The 22364-nt window shown below is 48.2% G+C and overlaps 1 protein-coding gene across 1 annotated transcript in view; it reads right to left on the bottom strand.

Annotated features, from left to right (window-relative positions):
- Positions 1-22364, bottom strand: part of ripk3 (receptor-interacting serine-threonine kinase 3) — a 74476-nt gene that overhangs the window by 16590 nt on the left and 35522 nt on the right. Inside the window, exons 3-9 of the mRNA XM_084327236.1 lie at positions 13827-14004; positions 6814-6969; positions 6285-6430; positions 6148-6197; positions 5714-5869; positions 4647-4729; positions 4408-4477 (exon numbers count right to left, since the gene is read on the bottom strand). Of these exons, the coding sequence (XP_084183362.1) occupies positions 4408-4477; positions 4647-4729; positions 5714-5869; positions 6148-6197; positions 6285-6430; positions 6814-6969; positions 13827-14004 (839 nt within the window). The remainder of the gene's footprint in view (positions 1-4407; positions 4478-4646; positions 4730-5713; positions 5870-6147; positions 6198-6284; positions 6431-6813; positions 6970-13826; positions 14005-22364) is intronic.

Genomic DNA, 22364 nt, shown 5'->3' with positions numbered 1-22364 from the left:
TGAGATGGCCGGGTTCTCCTGCCAGTGGACAGTCGGCCGAGAGGCCGACAGCTCCTCTGGTGGCCGAGGATTTGCGTCGCAGACTCTTTGCCTCGGCTCGCTCTTGTCGTAAGGCGGCGAGCAGCAGGGGTGAACGGCCTGGTTTTAGTGTTGTGCTGGAGCCGGACGAGAGTTCTCTTGCCTCTTCTCCATTTCCGATGGAAACTGAGGATTACATGGAGGGGGCGGGAGCTCTCTTGTTCGAAGCCCCAGTAGAGACGTATCACTCTCCCCCTCGGGGAGTGGCAGGGAGTGCTGCGTCTCCTTGGGGTCCCTTGTACTCGAGAGTTGGGTTAGAACCTCCGACCCGAGACAAGATACCCAGCTATCTGCCACGTCGGACGTTGGCGCCCGAGGCAGCCTCCCGTATGTGAGGGACGCGAGTGACGGGGAGGGTGGTATGCAAGGGGAGTTGCTTGCCTTGTTCGCCGAGCTCATGGTGGCCGCCGCAGCCGCTAATGGCGTGGCGTTGCCGCAGCCACTGCCGGCACCTGTTCCTGATGACATGATAGGTCATCTCTGGCAACGTCGTCCTGTGAGAGAGACGGGCGTTGTCTGCCCATTCTTCCCAGCCATTGAGGCCTACGTGGCACAGGGACAGGTAATCTCCTGCATCGTTGGCCTTACCCCCGCCTACATGCCAGTCACAGGGTGGTGGGTTTGGTCCAGGGGCTTAAGGATGGGGTGCCTCGGCTTGATAGGCCGATGGCATCCATACTTTGCCCCGAAATGGTGTGGGAGCCGTTAAGAAAGCCGGTTCCCCAGGGGAAATCGGCTAGGCAGTTGGCAACGTGGAGTGACCAGGTGTACATCGCCTCAACTCAGAGCCTCCAACATTGTGTAGTATTGTGGGGGTGTAGCCTCTGTGGAGTGCTTCAGGGCGGCGTGCCATAGGGGGGAAGAGCCTGCTCTTGGATTGGGCCCTGTCCGATACGCTGGCGAGGTGGGGGGTGGTGTCACTGGTGGGGTCTCGATGCTACGGCATCGTTGGCCTCACCGGGCCCTCTTTTTTCGGGGTGTCCTGGCCCTCGGGCTGTTCCTGGTTCTGGGTCCTCCTCCGCGCTCTGCTGCTACGGCCTTGCCACGGGGTTTGTTTCTTGACCTTTGACCCCGTGATGTTGGGGGCTGTGACGGGGGTGTTTTGCTTCCCGTCCGTCCCCTGGTGGCATGTGGGATGCGCACCTGAGTGGTCGTGGGTCCTTCTGTGTGAAGGTAAGTCCCACGATCTGCTCACCCTGTGTGTTTGAGGTGCTAAACCCTCTTCGCACAGTCGGATCCGATTCCCTCCTGTCCCCCTCTAGGGGGGTCCGGGGGCTCGGGTCCTCCGCGGTTCTGATGGTTGTGGGGGGCCTCAGCAGGTACATCTGTCGAGCTACATCTGGCTGATACATGACTGAGAGGGGGCTGGTAGATGACTGAGAGGGGGCTGGTACATGACAGAGGGGGGCTGGTACATGACTGAGAGGGGGCTGTGGTACATGACTGAGAGGGGGCTGGTAGATGACTGAGAGGGGGCTGGTACATGACAGATGGGGGCTGGTACATGACTGAGATGGGGCTGTGGTACATGACTGAGAGGGGGCTGTGGTACATGACTGAGAGGGGGCTGTGGTACATGACTGAGAGGGGGCTGTGGTACATGACTGAGAGGGGGCTGTGGTACATGACTGAGAGTGGGGCTGTGGTACATGACTGAGAGGGGGCTGTGGTACATGACTGAGAGGGGGCTGGTACATGACTGAGAGGGGGGCTGGTACATGACTGAGAGGGGGCTGGTATACATGACTGAGAGGGGGCTGTGGTACATGACTGAGAGGGGGCTGGTATACATGACTGAGAGGGGGCTGGTATACATGACTGAGAGGAGGCTGGTACATGACTGAGAGGGGGCTGGTATACAGGACTGAGAGGGGGCTGGTATACATGACTGAGAGGAGGCTGGTACATGACTGAGAGGGGGCTGGCTGGTAGATGACTGAGAGGGGGCTGGTACATGACAGAGGGGGGCTGGTACATGACTGAGATGGGGCTGTGGTACATGACTGAGAGGGGGCTGTGGTACATGACTGAGAGGGGGCTGTGGTACATGACTGAGAGGGGGCTGTGGTACATGACTGAGAGTGGGGCTGTGGTACATGACTGAGAGGGGGCTGTGGTACATGACTGAGAGGGGGCTGGTACATGACTGAGAGGGGGGCTGGTACATGACTGAGAGGGGGCTGGTATACATGACTGAGAGGGGGCTGTGGTACATGACTGAGAGGGGGCTGGTATACATGACTGAGAGGGGGCTGGTATACATGACTGAGAGGAGGCTGGTACATGACTGAGAGGGGGCTGGTATACAGGACTGAGAGGGGGCTGGTATACATGACTGAGAGGAGGCTGGTACATGACTGAGAGGGGGCTGGCTGGTACATGACTGAGAGGGGGCTGGTACATGACTGAGAGGGGGCTGGTACCATGTATTGTGCATCATTGTAGGTCAAACCATTAAAATTTTAACTTCCACGGCAGCCATTTTGGATTTTGGTCTCTCACAAATTGTCCCGCTTTTCTTTTTTTTTTTTAAATACACCCAGCTAAATTTGTTTATTAACCCTCCTAGATGACAAATCCATTGAGAAACGAAGTGCCACAGATGACCATATCGTATCATCATAATATTATTTAAAAAATCATTAGGATAAGGGTTCCCTTGATAAAGATGCATGAAAAGGCTGTATAATATACAACACCTGTAGTTCAACTGCAAAAACTGCTTTTTTGATTTGATTTGATTTGTATTTGGAAATTTAAAACACATCATAAAAACAAATTATCTTGACCAATTTGTATTCCTGAGGATATCACCTAAAAGCATTCATTAAAACACTTATTTCCAAGGTGGTCCTCGATGGAAGACATAAAAACACAGCACACACATATAGCCTACTCAACTGCTAATTTTTGTTCAACTGCAAAAATGTATGCCTACTTATGTATTAGCCTACAGGGAAAAACACATTCACAACAGGCAGCAAAGTTTAATTTCAGCCAAGTATGATAATAAGGTAACTATTAGGATATATATGGTATGGATCACTTACTCTTATAACTTATTACTATCTGTGGTAGCTCTAGTCTCCACCTACACAAATAGTTTTTGTGCTGTCCATTGAGCATGCACCTTCACGTGGTAGGCACATTAACTGTAGGTCAAACTCCCGAAACAAACAAACACACCATTGATTTAATTGCTATATAAATCACACATACAAAGATCTAACTATTACTCCTCTCTGAACATGAATATAAAACAAAAAGGTGATCAATTAACTGTGTAAACCTTATGCAATATTCATCATTGATATTTGCATACTTGAAATCTGTATGAACTGAGTAGTTATTATCAAATGAAATAAGATGGAACAGCTCCATACATTAATTGAATAAACAACTATTTGCTCATTACCAGTATGGTATTGCTTAAATTGTACAGCTTTTTCTTTGTCAGGGAATTCCAACAATTCTGGACCTGAATGTACCAGTTAATTGTAATCATCTCTCTCCTTATGTCTAGTCAAGCCAGGTTGTGGAGGAGAGAGACAGGGATGAACAGGCTATAGACTACTTTGCCCATCCTGAGCCTGCTATGATGCAGGTGTTTTACATCACCACCCAAAACAAGATTCAGCCAAGAGCGAGTGAGTACACTGGTCCACTTGCACTGGTCCACTTGTCCATGGCACTTACTACCCAGCTTTGTAGTGGTTTGGGGGACTAGTACAGTAGGTACGCATATTTAAGGGGACCGCAAGGATGGTGTACTGGTGGGTGGTGTCCGACCGATTATGGTGGGCCGGTCTAGGCCAAAAAAATAAATGGACCTCCCTAATTTCTAAACCCTGGCTACGGCCCTGCTCCCTACCATACCTGTGAAGTAACGGGCAAGAGAAAACAGGACATTGGAAAGGGAAAATTGCTGTTACATAAAGGATTTGTGTACTTCTATGTCCTATGCAGTAGGAAAGTATATTTTTGGGGTATACTAAGGAGAATGAAAATGTGTTTGGAAAATATAATTTCAGTGGTCTTAAATATGGGAGAACATTAATGTAATGGGCCTAATAATAATAAGAATAATAACAACAACAACAACAACAACAACAACAACAACAACAACAACAGTAATAATAATAATAATAATAATAATAATAATAATAATAATAATAATAATAATAATAATAATAATAATAATAATAATAATAATAATAATAATAATAATAATAATAATAATAATAATAATAATAATAATAATAATAATAATAATAATAATAATAATAATAATAATAATAATAATAATAATAATAATAGAAAAATATGAACCTGGTGGCCGAGTGATGTGGGCCATTGTAACCCCTTCTGTTATCTTTCTCTCTTCTTCCTTTTTTTGGTCCTGAAAAGAGGAAGATGGAGTGAGAGAGAGAGAGAGAGAGAGAGAGAGAGAGAGAGAGAGAGAGAGAGAGAGAGAGAGAGAGAAGCACAGAGAAAAAGTGTTGCTGCATCACAGATCTTTCTGAATAAATGGTCAAGATGAACATTTTGTTGAACCGTGTATTAATTACCAGTTGTTCAAGGACTCGATGGAGGGTGTTGTTAATCGCAGGCTTATGCATCTCATACAGTGCCTCTGTCACAGCAATGCACTCTTAGGAATTAACACATGAAACACATTACAGTCATGATCAACGCATTCGACTGAGCCATAACCACATGCTCCTGTCCTGTCCTGTCCTGTCCTGTCCTGTCCTGTCCTGTCTGTCCTGTCCTGTCCTGTCCTGTCCTGTCCTGTCCTGTCCTGTCCTGTCCTGTCCTGTCCTGTCCTGTCCTGTCCTGTCCTGTCCTGTCCTGTCCTGTCCTGTCCTGTCCTGTCCTGTCCTGTCCTGTCCTGTCCTGTCCTGTCCTGTCCTGTCCTGTCCTGTCCTGTCCTGTCCTGTCCTGTCCTGTCCTGTCCTGTCCTGTCCTGTCCTGTCCTGTCCTGTCCTGTCCTGTCCTGTCCTGTCCTGTCCTGTCCTGTTATGCTCTGCTCTGCTCTGTTCTGTTCTGTTAATATAATAATAATGGATTGGATTTATATAGCGCTCTTCTCTGACTCAGAGCGCTTCACAGAGTCCATTATTCGTTTATACACAGTCATACCGGTGGTGGTAAGCTACAATTGCAGCCAGAGCTGCCCTGAGGCAGACTCACAGAAGCGTGGCGAATAATCATCGCCTACGGCCCCTCCGACCACCACCAACATTCATTCACATGCATACACATTCATACGAGGCAAGTAGGTTAAGTGTCTTGCCCAAGGACACAACGGCAATGGGATGGACATGGGCTTGAGCGGGATTCAAACCACGAACCCTTCGATCATTGGACGCCCCGCTCTACCCTGAGCCATAGCCGCCCCACTGTTCTGTTCTGTTCTGTTCTGTTCTGTTCTGCTCTGTTCTGTTCTGTTCTGTTCTGTTCTGTTCTGTTCTGTTCTGTTCTGTTCTGTTCTGTTCTGTTCTGTTCTGTTCTGTTCTGTTCTGTTCTGTTTTGTTCCATTCTATTCTGCTCTATACTCGTTTCTAACACAGGACGGTCAATTCCTCCAGTTTCATCCAGGTAATTTCTACCCACCACTGCTGCAGATTCTCACCTAGGAAGTGGGGTCTTTGGTCGGGTAGCGAGACCCAGCACCTTTCCATGAGCTCCACCAGGTCCCCCAGCCCTGGGGTCTGCTCGCGGTCCACCGTATCCAGGGAGGGTCTGTCGCCCTGGGGTATACGGAACCGCACGATACAGGACATGGCATCTACAGTGGAGGAAGAGGGGAGTGAGGAAGGAGAGATTAGGAATGATGGTAGTGGGATTGAGATGGTTTGCAGGCTTGAGGGGTGGGGGAAGGGGGGTGAGGGAAATAGAGAAATAGATAGAGAGAAGGAAATAGAGACAAGGGGAGAGAGAGAAAGAGAGAGAAAGATAGTTAGATAGAGAGATAAAGATAGAGAGAGAAATAACTAGAGACAAGGAGACAGAGAGAGGGAGAGACAAATAGAGAGAGATGTGAGTAGTAACTCAAATATCACTCACTACAATATGGTTGTTCACCCGTGACAATGGACCACAGCAGAATCCCATAGCTAAAGATAAAAGACTGGTGATCAGGAACTGGATCAATCAATCAATCAATCAATCAATCACTTCTCCCATTTCTAGATTTCTCACACCTATAGATGTCAGAGGCACGGGTAGGTTTGTACGATATGGTGAAGGCCTCTGGTGGCATGTAGCTGATCGTACCACCTTCCTCTCCTCTGTCCTTCTTGGTAAGCGTGACGCTGAGAAAATACTTGGCCAGACCAAAATCAGTGAGCTGGGAACAGAGAGAGAGAGAGAGAGAGAGAGAGAGAGAGAGAGAGAGAGAGAGAGAGAGAGAGAGAGAGAGAGAGAGAGAGAGAGAGAGAGAGAGAGAGAGAGAGAGAGAGAGAGAGAGAGGGAGAGAGAGAGAGAGAGAGAGAGAGAGAGAGAGGTGAAGTGAGAGAGGAAGGGGAAGAGAGAGCGGGATATATGATGAAGTGAGAGAGGGAGGGGAAGAGAGAGAGAGAGAGAGCGAGAAAGCAGGAGTGAATGACGTCGCAATTATTCTGTATCTTAGTTCAACAGTAGAGATGCAATGCATATAACCAGTGCACAGCGATAACCTCAGCACAACTCAGGCGTACTAGCAACCCATGTGCCTTATTTCCCAGCGCTCACCTTGGCATTGAGGCTGGTGTCCAGCAGGACGTTGCTGGGCTTCAAGTCGAGGTGGAGGAGGGGAGGCGAGAGGCTGTGGAGGAAGTTCATGCCTAAAGCCACTTGGTGGGCCAGCCTGAATGCCAGGGGCCAGGGTGGGGGGCCCCGGAGGGACTCCTGGAACACGAAAAAGGTGGAAGAGCTTCACGGACCAATGTCGTATTCACCATTTGAAAATAGAATCAAATAAAATGTATTAGTAAAGCCCGCAATCACAGGTTAATGTCCCAATGGGCTGGACAAGTCTTCTTTAAACAAGTCAAGAAGAAACATCACAATAAATCAAGAACAAAGAAAAAACATCATGAAATACAAAACAACACTCCCAGACATACCCCAGCGAAGGTAAGGAAAAACTACAGTAGCAATAGGAAAAAACAAGCACCATAAGCAATGTGGAGGAGTGCTTGTGCAACCTTAGAAGGGCCGTAGAAGTACTAATTTTGGACTGTTTATACAGTACGTCTAGGAAGGGCCGCCTGGGAGAAATGCGAGGCCCTGTGCAAGATTTAAACACGAGCCCCCCCCCCCCCTAAAAGGTAAAAAAAATATATATATATATATAGATATATATATATAATTTTTTTTTTTTTTTTTTTTCATACAGTCAACATATTCTTAAATAATAGCGCTGCCCGAGGCTGGGCATGATACAGTCAACATATAGCAAGAGAGAGAGCGAGAGAGAGCTCCCGTTCTACAGTCAATATACAGTGTTATCGCTGCACAGACCCGGCAATGCCCCTGACCCTCCACCAGAGCAAGGCCAGAGAGAGAGAGATAGAGAGAGAGCATGTCTGTTTGTGTGTGTGTGTTAGAGAGAGAGCATGTATATGTGTGTTAGAAAGAGAGAGAAATATATAGAGAGAGAGCATGTCATTTTGTGTGTTAGAGAGATATAGAGCATCTGTGTGTTAGAAAGAGAGAGAGAGAGAGAGAGAGAGAGAGCATGTGTGTTTGTGTGTTAGAGAGAGAGAGCATGTCTGTGTGTGTGTGTGTTAGAGAGAGAGCATGTATGAGAGAGATAAGCAAAGATGAGCCCCTAAAGGATATTCAACTTTTAATGGAAGAACAAAACAGAAGGAAAAGATAACTTCACAAAGGCAACATGAATATACATAGATCCAAAAGGACAAAGATCAACACTTAAATCCAAAGAGAAGAGGGTCTATACCAGAGAAAACAAAGTAGCAAGGAGCCAATGGCCGACATCAGCTAAATAGGCTAACTGCAAATAGAGTAGCCAGGTACTGACACCAGGCCACACACAGCTTTGGCCAACGCTACCCAAGCTACACAAACGACCAAGACAATTCACACACAGCACATGTCGTATCTCCAAATGTTGTGAAGTAACATATGTTTTGCCTGGAAAAAAACATCGTTATTAACAAAACATTCGGGAGGGGAAGGAAGGAAGAGTGGGGTAATGTCCAATGGACATCTTACCTGCACCAAGGAACGCAGGGCGAAAGGCCGCAACACAGGTCTCCACGTTGACGAAAGGCCTCTCGCTGGCGGGACAAAAAGAAGCTATGGCCGGAGCCTTGTCATGGTGCAGGCCCGACTACATCTTCTGTCAAAGATGATGTCGTAGTCAGAGTGCCATGGCCTGCTATTCTCACGGCTAATGTCAATGGTCGTAGCACAAGCTAACAGCTAACTCTAGGCTAACTGATAGCATCAAGCTAACGTTCCCAGCCGAGCAAAAACGAGCAGCTAACGTCGTAGCTAAACAGCTAACTGGCTAACAGTTAGCTCAACCCGGCTATCGCTAACCACTAGCTAACGCAGAAGCAAGCTATGCGGCTACCACTGAAAAACTGTACAACGTGAGAAAAGCAATACAGGCCAACACTTCAGACAGCCGCTGTGTTTTCCTCTTCTCATCCGAAGAGGGAAGGGAAAAAAGAAGGCAATACACGTCCCACTACAGAGTGGTGTTTACCATAGCGGTGCCGGCAACAAGTCCCTCGCGGACTATAGCCGACTTGAGCATGGAGATATTCTCATAATGAAACACCAAGCTCACCTCCCTCGCACCAGGTGCTGACACCAGGCCACACACCGTTAGCTACTACAACAGCTAGCCGGCCCGTTTGGCTCCCGAGAGAGAGAGAGAGAGATATATATCCACGGCGGGAATAGAATAGAGTGCATTAAAAACTCACCAAACGTCCAAGAGGATGGAGACAACCGCGTGGAGTTGACGAAGTTCATCTGCCGAATGACCGTCCTCTTCATCTTGGCATAACGATGCTGCACGCGCTCTCTCTAGGTTAGCTAACGCTAGTTAGCCTTTAGCTAAGCTAGCTACTAGCCGACATCATCATGGCTATCCCGACTGAACCACACGTTAGCACTCAATATTATAACGTAGCTAAAGCTAACTAGCTGTCCCTGCCTTTAGCCGGGATGGCTAGCCTGACTGAACTGTCTAACATGCAACAACTTTCATCTTCAGTCCATCTGCCGAATGACCGTCCTCTTCGTTTTGGCTGGCATAACTAAGCATAACCTCCAAAGCTGCACGCGCGAAATAGTCAAACGCAGCTGACGCACGCCGGCATACACATGATGTAACCCCTCCCTTCTTGAAACCAATCTGCAGAGCCCCAGAGCTCCAATAGAGAATAGTGCAGAGCCGCAGAACCAGGAACATTCTACAAACGTGTCTAATGTGAAATATATAAGCATATAAGCAAAACTAGATTTTAGGTCTGTGATGAAAAAGGGCCTCGCGGGAAGGGGGGCCTCGCAATAAAAAAATAAAAATAAAAAAAATAGATAGATTTTTTTTTTTTTTTTTTTTTTGCGAGGCCCCCCTTCCCGCGAGGCCCTGTGCGACCGCACTGCTCGCACACCCCCTGAGGCGGCCCTGCGTCTGGGTTCCCCCACAAGAGAATGCCGACAGTATATATAAGAGAACTGTCAGAATATCCGGACAGAACTGATTTGTTACTGTCTCTGAGGCAAAGCGTGTAATCAAGCGGCCCACGATTACACACAGAGAGCAAGGCTCATTTATCTTGCTTACACACACACACACACACACACACACACACACACACACACACACACACACACACACACACACACACACACACACACACACACACACACACACACACACACACACACACACACACACACACGGTCTTGCCTGCACTGCATGCGCACCCGTATACAATAAATATACATTAATTTATTACCTTTAAAGTATTATTTTTACTCATAACGATACATCATCTTATTTACTCATAGGTTACTTAACCAAAAGGATTCCTCGACACCACCTAGCTGTTGATGTCTCACAGAGGATGGGTGAGTTAGTGTCAGAGATATAGAGGGTTATTCATCCAGAATTATAGAGCATGTTCATCTCTGAAAATTGTATTGGCACCAATGGAAACAAGTTTTTCTTGACGGTTGTGTTATATATTATTATGATGCGACTTGGAGGGACTTCTACTTTAAATAAGAATTTAAAAAAGAAAAGAAATAGCTAGAATACTGGGGCAGGTTGTCGGGGACTATGATGGACGGTTCCCCCCCCCACCGGTGTCAGGAGAGCCGGTCTGCCAGTCTCACGCTAGCCCAGTGGGTAGGATCACATAAGATCCTGTAACCATTAGACTGTGACTGGACGAGGACACGATCACTGTGTTATACAGGAGGAGGCCACGGGGGGTGACTAGGGCTGACCCCTATTAGTAGAATAGTCGACTAATCGATCGAAAAGAGCCGTAGTCGATTGCCAACCTCTTAGTCGAATGCAAAAAAACTAAAAAAAAAGATTTTTTATAATATTATTATTATTATTATTATTATTATTATTATTATTATTATTATTATTATTATTATTATTATTATTATTATTATTATTATTATTATTATTATTATTATTATTATTATTATTATTATTATTATTATTATTATTATTATTATTATTATTATTATTATTATTATTATTATTATTATTATTATTATTATTATTATTATTATTATTATTATTATTATTATTATTATTATTATTATTATTATTATTATTATTATTATTATTATTATTATTATTATTATTATTATTATTATTATTATTATTATTATTATATTTTTTTTAAGCAAAGAGGTCTAGACGTGTGGCTAACGCTAATGGCGCACATACCAGCGAGGCTAACTGCATAAGAAAACAGGCACAGAGGCACAGAAAGAGGATTTCACCCATCTAATGAACACACTGACTAGACAATATCAAGATGTATCCATCAGTGGACCAATTGCATGCTTTTGCAGAGGACAAGGGGCCTTCAGTCGACTCCTTCAGACTCCCCCACAGCCCAAATGGAATGATAAAAAAATTATAATTAAAAAGAAAGATTATATATTTTTTGGGGTTCTTTTTCTTTTTTTCTTTTTTTCTTAATGGGGGTAGTCGACTACCAGTCAACTATTGGCACATTTCGGCCAATCAAAGTCGACTATCCAAATGCTTAGTCGGGGAAAGCCCTAGTGGTGACCGGACCAGAACACGATCACGTGTCCATTTGCTCCGTGAGCTCCACAGGCAGTAGATTAATGAACGTGCCGTCGCCTGCGGGCAAGTCTCAGTTTAAGTTGCCGCTTCTGAGAGCGTCCCGCTTTAAGAATAAATTCCTGTCACGTTTAGCAATCGTGGACTCGCATCAGCGCACATTCATTTAGTTTGACAGTTAGGAGGACCTTTAAGAAAGTGAATATCAGGAAGGCAGCAGGACCGGACGGCATCCCCGGCCGCATCCTAAAAGTCACTGCCGACCAACTGGCCCCGGTATTCACTGACATATTTAACCTGTCCTTAGAACAGGCTGTCATCCCCACCTGTCTGAAGAACTCAGGGCAGCTCTGGCTGCAATTGTAGCTTACCACCACCGGTATGACTGTGTATGAACGAATAATGGACTCTGTGAAGCGCTCTGAGTCAGAGCAACAGTCAGTCAGAGAAGAGCGCTATATAAATCCAATCCATTATTATTATTATTATTATCCCTGTACCCAAAAAATCTACGCCTGCTTGCCTCAACGACTACCGCCCTGTAGCTCTCACCTCCATAGCCATGAAGTGCTTTGAGAAGCTAGTGAAGGGCTACATCTGTTCCTCCCTTCCCATCAACCTGGACCCCCTGCAATTTGCATATCACCCCAACAGGTCCACGGAGGACGCCATAGCCCATGTGCTGCACACAGCAGCATCACACCTGGACAAGAGGCAGGGGAACTATGTGAGAATGCTGTTCATCGACTACAGCTCAGCATTCAATACCATAGTCCCCTCCAAACTCATAGCCAAGCTCAGGGACCTGGGCTTGAACTATGACCTCTGCCAGTGGGTCTTGGACTTCCTGACGGGTAGACCCCAGTTGGTGAGAGCAGGCAACTGCACCTACTCATCCATCATGCTCAACATAGGGGCCCCCCAGGGCTGTGTTCTGAGTCCCCTCCTCTACTCGCTGTACACACAGGACTGTGTGGCACAGTGGAACAACAACACAATCATCAAATTTGCTGACGACACAGTAGTGGTGGGCCTGATCTCTGCCAACGATGAGAGCGCCTATCTGGAAGAGGTAAAGAATCTGTCGCAGTGGTGTCAGGAGAACTGCCTCTCCCTGAACGTCAGCAAAACAAAAGAGATGATTGTGGACTTTAGGAGGTCGGGGGTCAGGGACTACAGCCCCCTCAGCATCGACGGGGCACCGGTTGAGAGAGTGAACAGTTTTAAGTACCTCGGAGTCCACATATCCGAGGACTTGACGTGGACCACACACATTGACAGTGTTGTGAAGAAGGCACGGCAACGCCTCTACTTCCTTAGGCGCCTAAGGAAGTTCCAAGTCAGTCAGAAGATCCTTAAGAACTTCTACTCATGCACAATAGAGAGCATCCTGACTGGCAATATCACCTCCTGGTTTGGGAATAGCACGGCACAAGACCGTAGCAGACTACAGAGAGTGGCCCGTTCAGCCGAATGCACAATTGGAGGTGGCCTTCCCACTCTCCAAGACATTTACAACAAGCGGTGCATGGGTAAGGCAAAGACTCCAGCCACTCAAACAACTGCCTCTTTGAACTGCTGCGGTCAGGCAAACGATACCGGAGTCTCATGGCAAGCACAGAGAGACCCAGAAGAAGCTTCTATCCTCAGGCCATCAGGATGCTAAATGACAATAACACTATGTAACAATCATCAAATGCACTCACAGCACACACATCCACATGCACACACTCACTTTAAACAAACAACTCACTGCAGCACCCACTTTACCCACTTTAGACACCTAAACACACTTTATATTTATTGGTAAAGAATTTGCACTACAACCCATACCTCATTATACCTTACTGTATATTGTACCTAAATTGTACCTCATCCCATTTCTGCATTGTACTGTATAGTATATAGTATATTGTATTGTAACTCAGTTACTTTTCTACTCTGCATTGTACATTGTACAGTATGTATATATTGAACACTTTTGTCTACTTACTTGACTTCTATTTTAAACTTACTATACTTATTTTATACTTATCTATTTTGATCTAGCACAATCTCTGGAGCAAAACAGAAAGAAGCATTTTATATAAAAGTATTCTGTACTTCTGCATGACAACTAAGAAAGAAACTTGAAACTTGAAACTTGAGTTATTGAGAGTAAATGAGTGATGTCATCGGGGACATTGAATCCTTGAGTTGTGTTCATTACAGCTCAATGAAATGATAAGGCAACAGTCCCTATAAGACTAGGTATAGCTATTCTTTTTTATCTACATAATTTCATGGTGCTGTAATAATTAACACAACACAAGGGTTCAATGTCCCCGATGACATCACTGGTGGCCATATTCAAACAAATGTACTCTCAATAATTATCAAACTCAATGAGTGTGTGCAAAATCTTTGGAAGTTGGTCTTGGTTAAAGGTTTAGCAATGCGTTACCTGCAGGGAGGCCAGGCAACCTCTCTCCATGAACTCCATGACCAGGCCCAGTTGAATGCCGCAGCTAGATGGGCCACCGGTGGGTGGTCGGCCCTGGTAAACTCCCAGGACCCTGAGGACATGGGGACTGCTTCCTCGGCGCATCAGGTTAGCCTCAACCAGCAAGGAGGAGCTAGAGCTGGTGGGGGGGGGGTTAGTGTGCATTATAATAATAATAATAATAATAATAATAATAATAATAATAATAATAATAATAATAATAATAATAATAATAATAATAATAATAATAATAATAATAATAATAATAATAATAATAATAATAATGATAATGATAATAATGATAGCAATAATAATACTAATAATAATAATAATAATAATAATAATAATAATAATAATAATAATAATAATAATAATAATAATAATAATAATAATGATGATGATGATGATGATGATGATGATGATGATGATGATGATGATGATGATGATGATGATGATTGTTACAAAGGGTCAGATTAAACCGAATATATATATTTATTACTTGAGATATATTGTATAATATTTGTATATCGTCTGATATCCCTTGTATATTCTTTGTACATATACACGGAATATCCCTTTACCTAGGTACAGGCCAGACCATAATATTCGTTCTCCTATTGGACAGCGACCCCTAGGCGCCAACGGCCATACCCCCAATGGCAAGTTCAAAGCTACCGCTAAGACATGTCTCAACATGTCCAGGTTTGCGCAGTAATACGAGACAGAACTGAGGTTGGCACTAGATTATTCACCTTACGTATAAATACGGCGCAGGTGGATACAGCAGCACTTAGCCTTAGTAACTTAGACCAAAACGTTGAAGCCTTCACCACGATACAACGTGCCGTGAAGTGGGCCCTTTTTGCCCCTAAATAGAGCCTTGAGAACCGCGTGCGAATTGATAGCTAAAGTGTCAGAGTTTAACGCTGTATCGTCGAGTTCGACTTATTCTATTGTAAAGTAATAGTCTATTATTTATAGTGTATCGTGCGGCTACCGTTCTACCGTGACCAGCATTACCACCGGTTCGTCGTACCGAGCTAGTGCACTTATCCAGGCTGGGCGGCCTAAACTCGTGCCGCCATCCGAGGAGTCCTAGACGAGAACCGTTGGATATGTACACCGGAGAACCTACACCGACGAATGCAGAGCCTTTTCCGGCTGGATTATATTGCTTTGGTACTGTGGCTGCTGGAGCAGAGAACCGTCTACCCCACGGCTGTGTGGGTTCTACCCTGTGAGGAGCACCGTCGAGCCTACCTCTAGGACCCACAGAGGCTGGCTAGCTTTCATCCATGCTGTTTTGCATACCGGAGTATAGCTGTTGCACTTGCTTTGTCTACGGACCAAAGGATTATTGCACTGTCTCCTGTATCTGGAGTCTCTTTATTCCTTGTTGATCCAGACTTTGCTCCCGACCATTCCTCTCCCCTGCTGGCTTACAACCGGAGGGAACCCCCTTAGTATCTCCAGCTGACTACGAGTGTGCCTTATGTAATTCTTATGCTACAGGTGGTGTCAATTATACCCATCTTAATATGCTCATGGACTTACGCTCTTGACCTACTTAAGTGTTCTTCGCCATATAAGCGCAATTCATAATTCTCAATATTGTAACCTATTGTTGCTGCTCTGATAATAAATACTTCTAAATATAACTTTCTTTGTTAAGCCGTATTCTTGTGTGGGTGTTCACCATATATACCGTGTACTGTATGGCCAGTAATTAAAGTACATAACTAAGTAGTGGTTTAATGATACCATACTCTGAATACAGTCAGGGAATTGTACCCCTCAGTTACAATTGGTCCTTCGAGCCGGAGGAATATCAGTGTAATATCTAAATATAATATTGATATTAACCATGGCCAGCGGTGAACACTCCACAAACGGCTCTCCTAAGCTAGAACGCCCGCAGCGCAGACGTCAGCCACCTCCTTACCTAGAGGACTACGCTGCCAGTCTAATACCTAGCTTTATACAGACGTTAAATGCGGGAAAAGCGGATAGTAAAAGCATGTCAAACCCTACCGACCAGGCGACCTTGCCAGTAGAGACCCTAGTGGGTTCTAACGTAACTGACAAAGCTCACAGGGGGGACCAGGAGGGACATGACATGACTATACCCCCCGACAACGTCAATGGGACGGTCCCCGGAGAGCTCCAGGATAAAGAAAACGCTCCAGGGACGGAACCCGACCCACTACCAGAAGAGAAGCGCGCCCAGGAGATAGACCTCCTCGGAGCGCGCCAGGAGAACGAATCTCCAACGAGCACTGTCAGAAGCCCATCACCTCCATCAGTGTCTTCCCCCAGCGAGGCGGACAAGATGCTGGCGCAGGCATTCATCGCCACCCTGGCAGCCTCCACTGAACGCGATCGACTCCAAGCACAGACGCTTAGCGAGCGCGAACATTCTTCCATGGAACAAGAGCGCCTCCGGGCGCAACAGCTAAGTGAGCGCGAACACTCTACCATGGAAAGAGAACGCCTGCAGGCTCAACAACTGAGTGAGCGCGAACAATCTGCAGACCAAAGAGAGCGCCTTCACGCGCAACTCCAAGCGCAAGCCCTTAGTGAACGCGAACACTCTGCGACCCAGCGAGAGCGCTTCCAGGCGCAGCAAAGGAGTGAAGACGACCGCATACGCCTGGAGACCAGACGCCTCCAGACGGAAGAGAATATTGAAAGAGACCGTGCCGATGCCCAGCGCGCCGCCGCCGATGCACAGCGCGCCGCCGCCAATGCACAGCGCGACGCAGCCCAAGCCCAGCGCGAAGCAGAGCGCGACCTCGCTCACATCAAGCGCGAAGCAGATTGCTTATCATTATTGCTAATCATCAGATTGCGTCATGCTTATCTGATACAAGCGCAGATAATGGAGCAATTGATTGCCAGGGCGACACCCCCTCTCTCCGCACGGAGCTCCAGGGCATCATCAAGACAAGGGTCTAGGGCACCTTCCCCTACCCGACCAAGCGACCCGGAGCCCGGCCAACAGAAAGAGCCTATCCACGTCTCCGAACCCCCTCCCCGACCGGTCCATGCGAGACCCAGCAACCGGGAAGAACCGGCCTATGCCGCCGAGAGACTGAATAGACGACTTCAAGATCTAGAAGATCTAGCAGAGGAAGAAGAAGAGGAGGAAGGTCAAGCCCACCAGCAGCATCGTACTCCACAGGACCAGGAGGTCCAGTACAGCCCAGACTTTACCCCCGAGGCCCTGCGCTACAGACCCCCGACTCAACTCAGGGGTGAGTTTGACGCACAGCCAGCCCCGAGGAACAGCCCCTGGGTAACCGGGCTTTGGTACCCGTCAAGTACCAGCCCACGACCACACGTACGGGGAGACTCGCCCAGGAGGCCTCTCCCCCAACGCTCACCGATGTGCCAGCCACCCATGGCATCGTACCTTGGCACACCGACGTTCCCGGATTTTACGCACGAGGACAGAGCACAGTACACGGAATTACGGATGTGCTTAGAGACTATGATGTCCGACGTCCCTGATGAGTCGTACAAATATGCTATCCTCCTCAAGCACCTGAAGGTGCCCAGAGCGCATAATATAGCGCTGGCATATTCCAACTCAAGTACCCCATACACCGCGGCTCTAGTAGCCCTCGACCAGCGTTATGGACGCATATGGGACTATGTGATACAAGAGATAAGGAATATTGACCGTCTCCCCCCAGCCACAGACAATCGCTCATTGGATGACCTCTCTATCAAGGTACAATCCCTGGTAGGGATGCTGGGGGCCCAAAAGGAAAAGGGTAGACACGAACTGTACGCTAACTCTAATGTAGAAAGGATATTAGAGAAGCTCCCTGCAGCCCGACAAGAGCGATTCAGGCGGCAAAGAGACCACCGTGATCCCGACGGTCCCGAGCCATCCCTCCTAGACCTGGCCGACTTCCTCGCGAGAGAAGTCAGCAGCCTACGACTGGATACGTTCGTGCGGAGTGTACCAAGCCCCAGAGATGGACCTCGGAGATCCAACGATAACCGCAGGCTGGTGACCGTCATGCACCAAGCCGAATCAGTACCGCGGAACAAGAACCACAACACCCCCTCGACGAAAGAGAAGTGGAAGATTGTATGCCAGTACTGCGAGAAAGAACATTGGCTGTCACAATGTGACACGTTCAAGAAGATGACCGCCGAAGAGGTGAGTCAATGGATAAAGTCCAACCGCCGCTGTTACCGCTGTGCGCGCAGCCATATGGCAGCCGAGTGACGCTTGAAGAAGAGGTGCAGCCGGTGTGACGGCGCCCACTTGGACGTCTTGCATGACAGCAACAGGAAGAAACTCGCACCCCCAAGCAGCACCAGAGTAAGCGTCATGTATATTGACCCCGCCAGCAGCGGGAGCTCCCGAGTGCTCTTGAAAGTGGTCCGAGTGACATTAAGCTACGAGGACAAGGTCATGGACACTTACGCCGTCCTTGACGACGGGTCAGAAAAGACTCTCCTCCTCGCATCCGCTGCAGCCCAGCTGGGTCTGCGGGGGAGCGAAGAAACGATGACAATTCGTACTATAAGAAGAGACCTGAAGACAATAAAGGGTGAGAACGTCTCCTTCACTATCGCAGCAAGCGGGCAGCCAGAGAGGCGGTATAGGATCACTAACGCTTTCACCAGCCAAGACATAGGCCTGTCGCGGTACACCTACCCCATCTACAAGCTGATGGAAAAATACGTGCACCTGCGTCAACTACCTATACCGCTCATCGACGGCGCCACCCCGACCCTGCTCATAGGATCCGACCATGCACACCTCATCGTCCCAACGGACCGGGTCCACATTGGGCCCAGAGGCTGTCCAGCAGCAGTCGAGACCCGCCTAGGATGGACACTACAAGGCGCCCTCTCCAGGTCTCCCAACCGACCAGCAGCTACTCGCTGCCTCCACTCCAGAGTGACAGAAGAAGACACCACCCTCTTACAGCACGTCGAGAGGCTATGGACACTAGAGACAATGCCCTTTAAGAACGAAAAGAAACACATTCGTTCCAAGGAAGACATTTATGCCATAGCCCTCCTCGAGCAGAGGACAAAGAGAGTCGAGGTCAATGGAGTGATGAGATACGCAACTCCACTCTTGAGGCGAGAGGGTATGCCCACCTTCCACGCCTCAAAAGAAGCGACGGAGCGATATCTACTGAACACCGAGCGCCGCCTAGCCAGAGACCCCGCTCAAGCCACTGTGTACCGCGCTGAGATTGACAAGCTAATCACAGCGGGACACATAAAGAAAATTGATATTCAAGAGGCCGATCAGACGACCGAATCATGGTACGTGCCCCACCACAAGGTCCACCACAACGGCAAGGATCGTATTGTGTTTAACTGCAGCTACCAGATCGGATTACAAAATCTGAATAAAGAACTCTTGCCCGGCCCAACACTCGGCCCCTCTCTACTAGGCGTGTTGCTACGTTTCCGCCAGAACAAGGTGGCCATCAGCGGCGACATCAAAGGGATGTTCCTGCAGGTGCAACTAGTGGAAGAGGACAAGCCCCTGCTGCGGTTCTTATGGAGAGAGAGGATCGGGGATGAGCAACCATCCATCTATCAATGGGAAGTCCTCCCTTTCGGAACCACATGCAGCCCATGCTGTGCTACGTTCGCACTGCAAAAACATGTCGCAGAGGACCCAGCAGCTGACGAGGAGGTCCGACAAAGTGTAGAGAAGAGTTTCTACGTGGACAACTGTCTGCAAAGCGTCTCGACGCCAGAAGAGGCTGAGGCCCTCCTACTCAAGCTCCGCGCCTCCCTGATCAAAGGCGGCTTTGATCTCCGGCAGTGGGCCAGTAGCGACCCTCAAGTACTGCGCAGCCTCTCCCCAGAGGACAAGGCAGCAAGCAGCGAGACCTGGATGGCGACCATCCCAGGTGAAGCCCAAGAAATGACATTAGGACTAGTCTGGCGCTTCAAAACAGACTCGCTCCATTATAGACACACACCCCTGACCAAGGAGCAGGAAAGGTCGATTTCACTACCGACCACCAGACGGAGTGTATACAGAACACTCGCCAGACAATATGACCCGTTGGGATGTATTCTACCTTACACCACCAGGGCAAAAATGATTGTGCGAGAGCTGTGGGACAAGGACCAGGGCTGGGATGACCCCATACCCGACCACCTTGCTTCCACATGGAGAGAGTGGGAAACAGAACTCAACTCGCTCCCAGGTGTCAACATACGCCGCAGCTACTTCCCACCCACAGTGCGGCTGGAGACGTGTCAGATGGACCTGCACGTCTTCAGCGACGCCTCCGAAGTAGCCTAAGGTTCGGTGGCCTACTTGCGGGCCCGAGAGGAGGGAGGAGAAACACCAACCGCCTTCATCCTGGCTCGTTCAAGGATAGCCCCCCGCAAGCAACAATCGATCCCGCGTCTAGAGCTCTGCGCAGCCCTAGTAGGAGCGCAACTCGCCACGTTAATCCAACGTGAACCCACCATCCCGGTGCAAAGAACAATCCTGTGGTCAGACTCCATGACCGTACTCACATGGATCCAGTCCGATTCGTGTAGATACAAGGTCTTCGTGGGAGTCAGAATCACAGAGATCCAAGATTTAACAGAATCAGCATGCTGGAGGTACGTGGACACAAAACAGAACCCAGCAGACGTCATCACACGGGGAATGTCCCTGAATGACCTCACACGTCACAATATCTACAGTGACGGTCCCGAGTTCCTCAAGCTCCCGGAAGAAGAGTGGCCTAACCCCACCCCACGGGAGGCTAGTCAAGAGGAGGCAGAGATGAAGAAATCTATGTTCTGTGGGTTGACGCACACACCAGTCCCCACAGACCCCAACATAGACGACTGCCCCACCCTTGAGAGTGCACAGTTAAAGACATTCCTGTGGCACCACCCTGAGGTTCCCTCCACTACTGACATTAATGCAGCTAATTACGAAGAAGCAGAACTCCTTCTGCTACAGCGAGCCCAAAGAGACTCGTTCCCCGACGAGCTAGACTGTCTGCAGGGATCAAAGCCAGTCCCGTCAGACAGCAGACTGCTCCACTTGGCCCCTGAGCGCGACGCCCATGATCTCATCAGAGTGGGTGGTCGTCTGAGAAGGGCCCCGGACTTAACGGATGACGTCAAGTTCCCTATAGCTCTCAACAGCCGACACAAGGTCACAGAGCTCATCATAAAGAAATACGACGAGGACGTGCACCACGCTGGGGCAGAGAGAGTCTTCGCTGAGATCAGACGTCGCTATTGGATACTGCAAGGAAGAGAAGCAGTACGACGCTTCCAGCGGACCTGTCTAGACTGTCGCAAGTGGCGAGCACAGCCCAGTATACCCAGGATGGCTGACCTACCCCCCTGTCGCCTCCGACTCAGCGACAAGCCCTTTCACTCCACCGGTATGGACTGCTTCGGCCCGCTGTATGTGAAGAAAGGAAGAGGGATGGAGAAGAGGTGGGGTATTGTATTCAAATGCATGACCACCCGAGCGATACACATAGAACTCCTTCCAACCATGAGTACGGACTCATTCCTTATGGCCTTCCGGAGATTCACAGCGCGGAAAGGAAAACCGTCTATATTATTGTCTGATCACGGGACAAACTTCAAAGGCGGAGAAAGAGAGCTGAGAGAGAGCTTCCAAGCTATGGGCCCAGAACTTAAGACCCACCTCGCTCCCTCTCAGATTGATTTCCAGTTTAACCCCCCGAACGCCCCTCACTTCGGGGGAACCTGGGAACGAGAAGTACGTTCAATAAAGACAGCCCTGTACGCCGTGCTTGGGGCCCAGACCGTGGCGGAAGAAGTCCTCACGACAGTCCTCACAGAGATCGAGGGAGTATTGAACTCAAAGCCCCTCGGTTACGTCTCAAGTGATGTAGCAGATGTCGACCCAGTCACCCCCAACACTCTCTTGATGGAGCGGCTGGACCCCGCGCTCCCACAGACAGTGTACAGACCTGAGGAAGCGAACGGCCGAAGAATGTGGAGGTACAGTCAAGTATTGGCTGACAAGTTTTGGAACAGTTTCCTCCTCCACTATCTACCGTCTCTACAGACCCGCCAGAAATGGGTAAAAGAAAGAGACAATTTGACGGAGGGCACAGTCGTCATGATTATAGACCAGTCACTACCCCGAGCTATGTGGCCGGCCGGCCGCGTAAGCAAAGTGATCACTGGTGCCGACGGAAAGGTCAGAGCGGCAGAAGTGCTCGTCCAGGGACGGACATACACCCGACCCGTGGCGAGGCTGATAAAGTTGCCAAGGCTACCTGACTCCCTACCTGACGACCATGACCCACTGACTTTGTGAATTGCCCTACTCCTCACAACGGACATTGAATAGTGGACAAGACGGTTAATCTGTCTCTGCTTATCTAATTAGGTGCAGACTAATTAGGAGGCGGCTGTTACAAAGGGTCAGATTAAACCGAATATATATATTTATTACTTGAGATATATTGTATAATATTTGTATATCGTCTGATATCCCTTGTATATTCTTTG

Source organism: Notolepis coatsorum (assembly GCF_963971535.1).
Source record: "Notolepis coatsorum genome assembly, chromosome: 13".
Classification (NCBI taxonomy): domain Eukaryota; kingdom Metazoa; phylum Chordata; class Actinopteri; order Aulopiformes; family Paralepididae; genus Notolepis; species Notolepis coatsorum.
The sequence above is the reverse complement of the archived record's forward strand: the minus strand, read 5'-3'. Positions and strand labels throughout refer to the sequence as shown.